The sequence below is a fragment of the Prunus mume genome, linkage group LG1 (assembly GCF_029339155.1).
Source record: "Prunus mume cultivar Tortuosa linkage group LG1, ASM2933915v1, whole genome shotgun sequence".
Lineage (NCBI taxonomy): Eukaryota > Viridiplantae > Streptophyta > Magnoliopsida > Rosales > Rosaceae > Prunus > Prunus mume.
The window spans coordinates 8,005,101-8,015,639 of NC_142698.1; the positions used below are offsets into that span (position 1 = coordinate 8,005,101).

Sequence of the window (10,539 nt, forward strand, 5' to 3'; positions counted from 1 at the left end):
ATGAACCTATTTTTTCTCCAAATATTGTACCTATTTTTTTTCTTTATTACTTGTTTTATGAAAAATAATTTGATCATCTTTTTATTGTTTGTTTTATGAATTTTTTTTCAAAATGAGCCTATTTTTTCCCTCAAAATAATGTACCAATTTTTTTTTTTCTCTAATAATGTACCTAGTAAAACAATTTACCTAGTATAATGAACCTATTTTTTTACTCATGTCATGACATATCAACGATGTGGCCAACGTTTAATTTGGTTCTAGAAAGAAAAGAAAGTTGGCCCCACTAGTAGAAAACTGCTCTTTTGTCAGTTGAAATTCAAAATCTTGGTCAAAATAGGCACTGATGCATGTGCCCACTGCTCCATCCTACCTCACAGGGCAGGGCCACACCCACCTCTCTCTCTTTCTCTCTCTCTCGTCAAGGGCAAAAAAGAGAGAAAAGTAAAGAGCTAAATAAAAAATGGTGTGTGTTGATCAGTTTTTTTGGACAACTGACAAGGAAATAGTGGATGCACAGTGGCTCTATAATCAGTGTCCTTTACTCCTAAACGCCATCGTTAAAAATGGTTTAATATTTAATCAATTTGAGAAATAAATTACATTTTCTTTTTTATGTATTATGCTCTCTTTTTTTCCCTTTTTTTTTCTTTTTTATCAACACGACAAGTGAATAAAAAGTATATAAGCACAGTTTTGATTTGACCAACAATAATGTACAAACAGAATGGCGCCATTAATGTTCTCCTTCAGATTTCTGTTCTTCCTTTCTCCCGTTTTGTTCCTTATGATCAGCACTCAATCTCAATCCCCATATTGTTACAACGATAAAGGCAACTACACCACCAACAGTACCTACAAGACAAACCTCAACACCCTTCTCTCTTCTCTTTCTTCCCCCTCCAACAACGGCAATGGCTACGGCTTCTACAACTTATCCTATGGGGAAAACCCCGACCAGGTTTACGCAATCGGGCTATGTCGAGGGGATGTCACGGTGGACTTTTGCCGTGGCTGCCTCAGCAACGCCACACAACAGATCACACAGGGCTGTCCCAATCAAAAGGAAGCTTTCGGCGTAATTGAACAGTGCACGCTTCGCTACTCCAACCGCTCCATCTACGGAGCCATGGAAACTTTCCCTCCTCTCATGTGGTATAACGCACAGAACGTGCCCTCCGACGTCGACGGGTTTTCTCAAGAACTGAATACGCTACTGGAGGACCTAAGGGGTCAAGCTGCAGGAAACGGTTCACTTCGAAAATTTGCGGTAGGGACCGCAACCTTTCCCAACTTCCAAAATGTCTATGGACTTGCGCAGTGTACGCCAGATTTGACCGAACAGATCTGCAGTGATTGCTTGGGCAGTTCTTTGGCAGATATTCCAAAATTTTTTGAGGGGAAGCAAGGTGCTCTAATTAGTAAACCCAGCTGTAATGTTAGGTATGAGACCTATCGCTTCGTTAACACTACAACTATCCGACCATTGCCGTCTTCTCCGTCGCCACTGTCTAGTCCTCCTCCACCGCCACTGTCTAGTCCTCCTCCCCCGTCAACCAGTACAGGAGGTACATATATATATATATATATATATTTACATCCCAATAAATTATGCTTTGAAGAAATAAAGTTTGCTTAACTAGAGCAATTGTCCAGGAATTTGTAGACGAGTTACATTTTAGTCCCTCAATTCAATTTTTAGTTGATGTAGTTGTCTCGTGTACAAGTTGAGGGACCATTGCTACTGTTGACACTACAACAATTTTGGGTCGAATAGATTTCTAATGCATATATATCTGTATGTATGTATTCAAATTAATGCAAATGAGATTTCTGATTTTTGCAGGATCGAAGAGTGACAAATCTCGAACTGTCATCATTATCGTTGTGCCAATTGTTGTTTCTGTGGTACTAATAGTTATGTTCTTCTTCATTTGTTTAAGAGTAAGGAGGACAAAGAAAAAACTTGAAACTGGGAAGTTAATTCCAGGTAAGAACGCAACTCTAGTGAACATTAATTAATCATATTATTCCATTTGATAGGGAGGAAGCCAAGTACTACCACTTTTGTAGGCATTTTTAGAATTTCAATTGTTCCTCAGGCAGCGACGATACAGATGAAATTGGATCTGCAGAATCTTTGCAATTTGACTTGGCCACCATTAGAGTTTCCACAGATGACTTTTCTGAAGCAAATAAACTTGGACAGGGCGGATTTGGATCTGTTTACAGGGTAATGACAAGTTAATAACAAGAACTTATAACTTTGATATTTCTTGAATACCACTTATCTGATTTCTGTTTTTTCATTCCGTACCTATATATATTTTCAGGGTAGGCTTCTCAATGGAAATGATATAGCTGTAAAAAGGCTCTCCACAAATTCTGGGCAAGGAGATTTAGAATTCAAAAATGAGGTCTTGTTAGCGGCTAAACTTCAACACCGGAATTTAGTTAGACTCTTAGGTTTCTGCTTAGAAGGAAGTGAAAGGCTTATTGTCTATGAATTTGTCCCTAATGCAAGTCTCGATCACATCATATTTGGTATGTCTGGAATAATGCGTTGTTTTCGTTTAACTTCCAATGTTTATTATAAAATTCCAATTGTGTGACATGTATGCAAGCAAACATTGTAATTGAAGTCTTGATTTTGCATTAATATATTTGCAGACCCAACAAAGCGTGCACAACTAGATTGGAGGCGCTACAAAATCATAGTAGGCACTGCTCGAGGCCTCCTTTACCTCCACGAAGACTCTCGCCTTAAAATTATTCATCGTGATCTCAAAGCTAGTAACATCTTGATAGATGCAGAAATGAACCCCAAAATTTCAGATTTTGGCATGGCAAGGTTGTTCGTGCCTGATCAAACGCAAGGCAATACTAGTCGGATCGTTGGGACCTTGTAAGAATATGCACTTAACTGCCTGTGGGCTTATGTCTGTTATATGTCAACAATTTCCTTTCCATATGTGTTGGTGAACGCGGACATTCTTTTTGTTGATATGCAGTGGGTATATGGCTCCAGAGTATGCAATGCGTGGGCACTTTTCTGTTAAGTCCGATGTCTACAGTTTTGGTGTGTTAGTTCTAGAGATAGTCAGTGGACAAAAAAATAGTGGCTTCAGGCATGGAGAAAATGCGGAGGATCTTCTAAGTTTCGTAAGTGAAAACATAATATAGTTTTGGTATCTCAATACAATTTAGTGCAACGAATCAAAGAAAGAAAACTTATCTCTGATCAAATTCACAAATCATTGCAGGCCTGGAGAAGTTGGAGGGAAGGGACAGCTTCAAATCTAATAGATCCAACATTGAAGACTGGTTCAAGAAATGAAATAATGAGATGCATCCACATTGGATTATTATGTGTGCAAGAAAATGTAGCTGATAGGCCAACCATGGCTTCTGTTATTCTCATGATGAATAGCTACTCCTTCACTCTCCCACTGCCCTCCCAACCTGCATTTTATTTGCATAGAAGCATTGCGTCGGACATGTCCTTACGATCTGAATATAATTCAGGGGCAACAAGGTCAGATCGATCCAAGAGTAACTCTGTCATAGTAATGGAATATGAGACTTTTACTGAACCACATCCTCGCTAGTGGTTGAAGATCGATCCCTTTTGATTCATTTTAATTCTTCTTATCTAATTCTGTTCAAGTAGGGTTCTGAATAAGGCTTCACATTCTTGATACAATAACAGAGGAAGTGCTATATAGCAAAGCATTTACTTCTGATGGATTTGTGGAGAAAATTACCCAGAGTGTAATTTATTATATTTTTATGACAACTCTGTATAATGAATATCCTGTTTTTGAGGTGATTCATGCATATAAAATAACATTGCTGATGAGCTCCGGTTCAACCATTCCCTTAGCAGCTGTTGCTGGTGTTGCGTGATGAGTCATCACCCAGGCTGAGGCATAGGCTGGTCTTGTTCATTGTGGCATGCTTCACTTCCTGGAACATTCCAGCAACTAAAAAGTCATCATTCAGGCTGGGGCATGGGCTGGTCTTGTTCATTATGGGATGCTTCACTTCCTGGAACAGTCCAGTAACTAACAAGTACATATCCTTGATCTACTATGTCCTTTTTTTCATTGTTAGTAACAAAGCCCCAGAAAACGAAATTATATTGATGTAATTTAGGATATCCCTTTGGTTCATATTTCCTTTAAATGTGTGGTTTCTTCATTGTTTTAGGTAGGTTCCTATACATTTCATTTCTCAGAGGCAGGATGCATGCATGTACCCTTTGTTAGGAATTTCGACACATGAAGAACTTACGTTTTTCTGTTTAATATTCAGTTTAAAATATTTTCAAATTTATAAATAATATTGATGTCACTTCGAGTTAAATATATTTTTTGAACCACGTCAAAAAATTGCTTGTCACTATATTCATTATTGTAACCTCAATTATTGAGGAATGAATTGATTTTTATCTTTCATGAAACATGATTGCTAATAGTGCTGCTCCTAAACTTTGGAAAAAGTGAAATGGGTTTCTACCTTTGGGGATGATTGCACACTTAGACGAAAGTGGTTCGGATAGGTGTATTGATTAACATGAAGCTCATATATAGCTTTTGATATGTGATAATATGACTAAAAACGTTTATAGTGGTTTGGGCCTAAATTCCACGCACTAGCCCATGTCAAAAATAGGAGTTTGCGCTTTGTTTTATTAAAGTCAGAAGTCAGCCCAAATGCGTTTAGAGGCCCAGACCTTTGTGAACCAGTGACAAGGAATAAATTTACAAATTAAGGATTGTAGGGGCTTTTTCATTCCGACAGCTACTAATGGGTATGGGCTCTGTAAAGAGCCAAATGTGTGAAATTGCCCTGGGTCTGAGTTCAAAAATCAAACCCCAAGAGTGCTTCAAAAGCGTAGCTGAGCTTTAGGAAACACCTTAGTCTTCTTTACCAATGAAACCAACAGTTGCTTACAGATAAATTTTTGGCTTGATTTGAGAGGCTTGTGGCATGGAAGCTAAGCATTCATGAGTTTAACATGAGAGAGAGAAAGACTAGATTTTCTACAAGAAACCGAGGTTTAAAGCAAAGGATTTCGTGAGAATTTGCTGAGGAGAGAGAGAGAGACAGAAATTACGGTGAAAGAATGGGTGCTTTGGGTAATTTTCCGGCAGCTTGACGAAAGCTTCGTCAGGCTCTGGAATGGCTTGCTAGAAGAAAAGATGGGAAGAGATGGAGGAATATGGCTTGAAATTGAAGGGTTCCAAGGATGAGAGGTGATGCTTACTCTCTTTGGACGTGTCTTGAGATAATGGGTAGAGGATACCCCCTTTTAAAGGAGCTTCTTCCTAAGAAACCCTAATGGGTTCTCTCCAATTTTTCCAAGCCTTCCCTTTCATTTCTCTTCCCTTCCTCTGATTCATCCTAATTTTTGAAATCCCCATCTGTCCAAGCACACAGAGACAAGATTTTTGGGAGCTCAAAAGTATTCCCACAATCATTCCAGTGGTAACCTCCCATCTATGGTTATCACTTCTCCTTCTTTCCTCCCTTATTTCATGGTAAGAGCTGGTAAAAGAAGAAAATAGATAGTAGCGTTGGTCCTGAAGGATGCCTTTTCTCCTAGCAACCTGCGTACACTAATTCCCTTTGGTCTTTTGAATGGTTTGTCTTGAGGTTTGCCTTTGGTCACGTGCTAGAGCTTCCCAAGAGCCTGCAAGTCTCTATCCCTTGGTTTTCTGTTCTGGTTTTGTCTCTAGCCATGTGTTGGAGAATTCTAGATTTTTCTAGGTCACTTGGGCCATTCCCTAAGGTAATGGGCTAGTTTACTAAGGGGATGGGCCAACCTTCTAGAGTGATGGACTATTTTTTACTAAGGTGATGGGCCAATTTTCTAAGGTAATGGGCTACCTTTTTCTCTCTTTCATGCTTACCCACATATTTGGGCTAAATAAATGGGCTCGAGTTTTGGGGCTCCCAATCAGCCCAAAACTTCCATTTCTTGGCCCATCAAATGGGTCTCATGAATGCTCGTAACCATCCATACCACAATCTGCTCAACAAGCCCCAAGAATTCGCGTGGCTTGGGCTCACTTAAGCTTGTAGCGTGGCGTGTTGCTTATTTGCTTGGTGTGGCACGTGTGCAAGCGCATGTTCAACCGTTTTGTGTTTGTTTCTGCGATGGTAGGGCAAAGTTCCCCATTGTCTTGAAAACCATTGACTGGTCAACAAGTCAACTTTCTTTAGTGTGCGAGCGTACCACTGCTAGTAACAACAATTCTAGCAGACTTCTTAAAATAGATAACTTGCGCCAAGTTACTGATTTCTAAACAAGCGGTTGTGAATTTGGGTGAGGAATATCTCCCAAGTAAGTTCTTTTCTGTCTCAGACTGGTGAGGACTTCACAATTTATCTCAGTACAAAATTGGAGGTTCGCCAAAATAATTGATAATAAAGTGGACTGTTTTAAGCGAAGCGCCTTTTACAAAACTAGAAAGGAAGAAATCAACTCTAGAAAGACAAAAGAAAGGTGGAATTCCATTTACATGCGGATAGAAGCTTCGATCCGGGGATGAGTATGTCTTTGGATTGAGTCATCAACCACTTCAATGCTAAACTTCAGTGTAAATCGATACCAAAGCTTGGTTTTGGCAGAGCATTAATCTATTTCAAGCCCCTGGAAGGCTTTTTGAGCAGGCGGAATTGCAACTTCTTGATCCTAAACAGGCGAAGTGGTGAGCTTGAGGATTACCTTGAGGAATCGCACTATGGTACTGTTATGCTTGGTTAGGGCTCTCCATAAATTTGTTGAGGTTTTAATATTTGTGAAAACTCAAACTCTGCTTGTCTTAGCTGTTGCTGAACCAAATTTGTAACGAGAGGAATCTTGTTTTGAATGACTTATTTTCTAAGTCTGAACTTGGAAATTTTGAATTATGGCTGGCTTCTTCTGTGGCTTGACTAAGCTCTTGGTTGCTTCAGTTTGCTTGAGGGTTCTCAAGGATCAAGTGATCATTTTGATTTCTTGTCTTGGGTTGATTTTTGGTTGTTTGATTGATTGTTGAGTTGGGTGTTGGATGTCCTTTGCTTTGTTCACCCTCTCCTATATTTATGAGAAATGTTTTGGAGTAGAGTTTTCTGATTTAAAATGGGCGGCAGATTTTCTAAAAAGATCTTTCATTTTTTAAATGCAAGGAAAGAGGGGTTTTATCAATTCTGGTAGATAAGCTCTCAGTAGTCAATTCTCATGGCTATCATTTCCCTATTTTTTTCTTGAAAGAAAACCTAATTCCTTTTTCCAATTTTAACTCCCTCGTGAGAGCTCAAGCTGTGATGGTTAGTCCTGTTTTCCTACTTATCTCTTGGATACAGTCTGCTTATCTCTTGAAAATAGTGTCTTTCTTAGGAGCAGAAAATATCTCTGAATATATATATATAAAAGGGATTTTTGATCTTCTGGTGGCAGAGTTTCAGAGAAGTCTCTTCCTAGTTGCCTGCTTTTATCAACTCTTTATCAATTTAGTTGAAATTGTTGAGATTAGTCACGTCGGCCTCTTCAGAAAAGAGCTGTTGATTTGTCCCTGGGCCTTTTGAGAGAAATGGTAGATTTTGTAGACTGGGCTCAATCTGATTTATAATCGCCATTTGACTTGGCATTTTTTACTTTTCTGCCATTTTCTGAAAAAGACGTGGGTTGGGCTTGATCCTGTTATGATATTTGAAGCCCATTTTTCTATTCCTTTTGTTTCGTGGGCTTTTGAGAAGTGGGTCGGCGTGTATTTGCTTTTGGCCCAAATAGCACATATGACAAACTCTTACGTACCCAAGTTGTGTTTTTTCCCAAGTTAGGTATCGTACTAGGCTAGAAATATATTTGGGCCCAGCCTTGGATTTTTTGGGCCTCAACAAAGATTAATTGCCATTAATGGTAATTTAATCTGGACAAATCTGTTTCTAATTGGTTTAAAAACTAAGCCCAGCTTCTAATCTCTCCGAAGGATCAAAATTTGATCATCACCGTTGATCACAATTTCAGAACTCAAGTCAGCAGGTTTTTGGGAAGATCTCTCTCTCTCTCTCTCTCTCTCTACAAGAGCCCACGTGACTCTAAAGTCAAGATTTCAGTAGGGCAAATGACGTGATAGGGAGTTGGTAGAAGGTCTAATCCGAAAATAACTCCCCATAACCATTTAATGCCAAGTTTCTTTCCTAAGCTCAAGAGGGCTTTGCATTAGGTCAAGTGGGGTTTATGAGAGATAAACAAGAGTAAGAGAGTTGGTTGACTGAAGATCAAAACTGATCATCATAAAAACTGACTTTTGATGAGGGTTTTGTTTTGTCAGACTAAACTACTATCCCTTTTTTCGTGCTGGAACAAGGAATCCTCTCAACATATCTATCCTTTAGATATTAAGGATTAAACCCTCATTCAGATTCTCTATAAATATGAGAGGGGTGAACAGGATTGAGGATAGCCAAAAATTCAATTAAAACAAAAACTCTCAAGTCATACTGATAAATTCAAAACAAGATCATACGATCTCAAAAGCCTTCAGACTCTAAAGTAATCAAGCTCTTTGATTTATAAAAGACATCCATCTCTGATAGAACAGGCAGACCTCGGTTTTTACTTGATTTAACTTAAAGAAACAGTTCACAAAGAAAACGAGATTTCTCTGGTTACAAATTTGGTTGACATAGGCCAATCAAGCGAGTTCGGCTTTTCATAATATGAAAACCTCAACAAATTTAGAGAGATGCCTTGATGCCTGAGAATCATCGAACATATCACAGGTGATCCACAATTAAGCGTAACAGTGTTGAAGTGCGATTTTGGACCAAAATTGTCAATCCAGCCACTTCCAATCTAATCCAATCCAATCCAGACTGAAGAAATCCCAGTTCTGCCCATCCAACAAGGCTCTTTATGGCTAAAATAGATTAAAGGTCTGTCAATCTCAACATTGATATCGATTTCCAACTGAACCTCATCAATTGAAGGTGCTGATGTTTGAATCCAGCACATATACATCCAGTCCAGCCTGAGTCATAGGCAACAATCCAAGCATAAATATATGCCCAATGTTCTGTTGTCCTTTCAAACGTGGCAGTTCCCTTTTGTTTTAAATTGTGTAATAGGAAATTCTCTTTAAAACAGTTTTATTTATTTTCAATATTCATTTAGGCAAGAACTACTAGTTTTTACTGTGAGAAATTGTGAAGTCCTCACCAATCTGAGACAAGAAAAGAACTTACTTGGGAGATACTCTTCACCCAAATTCACAATCACTTGTTTAAAGTCAGTGACTTAGGGTGCAAGTTATCTATTTTTCATAAGTCTGTTAAGGTCTTGACAGCTAACAGTGGCACGTTGGCACACCAAAGAAAGTTGACTTGTTGACCACAAATGGTTTTTAAGTCAATAGGGAATTTTATCTTATCATCACAAGAATTAAATCTAAATGGGTGAACAAAAGTAAATAAGCTCTATAAGATTGCAGAACAAACTTGTAAAGTCATATAGTGAAATGTAGGTAGTAAATTCATTTGACGGGTAAATTACTCAAATGGTCCTCAAACTTGTACTCGATTTACATTTTTGTCCCTTAATTAAATTATTAGTCCAAATTGTCCATTAACTATATATTAATCGCTCCATTGGTCCTATCGTTACATTCTGTCAATGTTGTTGTTAAATATGAGGGCAAATTGGTCATTTCGTACGTTAATATTAAAAAAATACTGACAAATAAAAAAACTCTCTCTCTCTCTCTCTCTCTCTCTCTCTCTCTCTCTCTCTCCATTCCCCATGGCTACCACCCTTAAACTCCAACCCCCAAACCCATCCCACAACCACTCTCCACCCAAACCCATCCAACAACTACCCTCCACCCCAGGCCCCATGAACCCATAACCCCAGCTCCCCCTCCCTTTGATTTCCCTTTGTTATTGAGAGGGAACCACCCATCACCCTCATCCCCACCAATCTCACCTCCCAAAATCACAGCCATTGTCAATTTCTCACCCTCCAAGTGCACTCTCCTCTCCTCCCACCTCACCTCCTCATCTCCCAAACTACCCAAACTCTTTCCCCACACCCACATCTCTATACCCACAGCACCCAATCCCTCCCTCCACCAAAAGTTCCTCCATAAGCTTTTAGAACCATCATCCCACGTTCCAGAACCTTCTCCTTCTTCCAACCCACCTGCCAAGTTCACACCTTTGGAGCAGCAAGTTGTGGACCTCAATGGAGAGGTCTGTGGGGAATGGGGGAGAAGAAATCCAAAGGAGGGGGTTTGGGTCTCATGATTTTTTTTCTCTTTTTCTTCAATTATTTTCAAATTTTGTATTTATTTTAAGCCTATTTTATTTGTTAATTATGAAAAGTAGTATTTACCCTAAAATTTGGTTAAATTTAATAGAAAATTAGACGGTAGGACCAATGGAGCGATTAATATATAGTTAATGGACCATTTGGACTAATAATTTAATTGAGGGAGAAAATGTAAATCGAGTACAAGTTTGGGGACCATTTGAGTAATTTACCATTCATTT

At 38.9% G+C, this 10,539-nt stretch overlaps 1 protein-coding gene across 3 annotated transcripts; it reads left to right on the forward strand.

Moving 5' to 3' along the window:
• Window positions 1-631: 631 nt before the first annotated feature.
• Window positions 632-3,759, forward strand: LOC148920909 (cysteine-rich receptor-like protein kinase 26). Of its 3 annotated transcripts, none has more exons than XM_089051227.1 (7): window positions 632-1,577; window positions 1,844-1,990; window positions 2,103-2,233; window positions 2,334-2,544; window positions 2,671-2,905; window positions 3,012-3,162; window positions 3,264-3,759. In XM_089051227.1, exons 1-7 carry the CDS (start codon window positions 728-730, stop codon window positions 3,606-3,608), a joined length of 2,070 nt encoding a protein of 689 aa, XP_088907353.1. In that variant the 5' UTR covers window positions 632-727; the 3' UTR covers window positions 3,609-3,759. The 3 variants fall into 3 exon arrangements, with proteins under 3 accessions (XP_088907353.1, XP_088907380.1, XP_088907419.1); XM_089051254.1 differs by having other exon boundaries at window positions 632-1,568; window positions 1,847-1,990; XM_089051293.1 differs by having other exon boundaries at window positions 632-1,568; window positions 1,847-1,979; window positions 2,107-2,233.
• The last annotated feature ends 6,780 nt before the right edge of the window (window positions 3,760-10,539 follow it).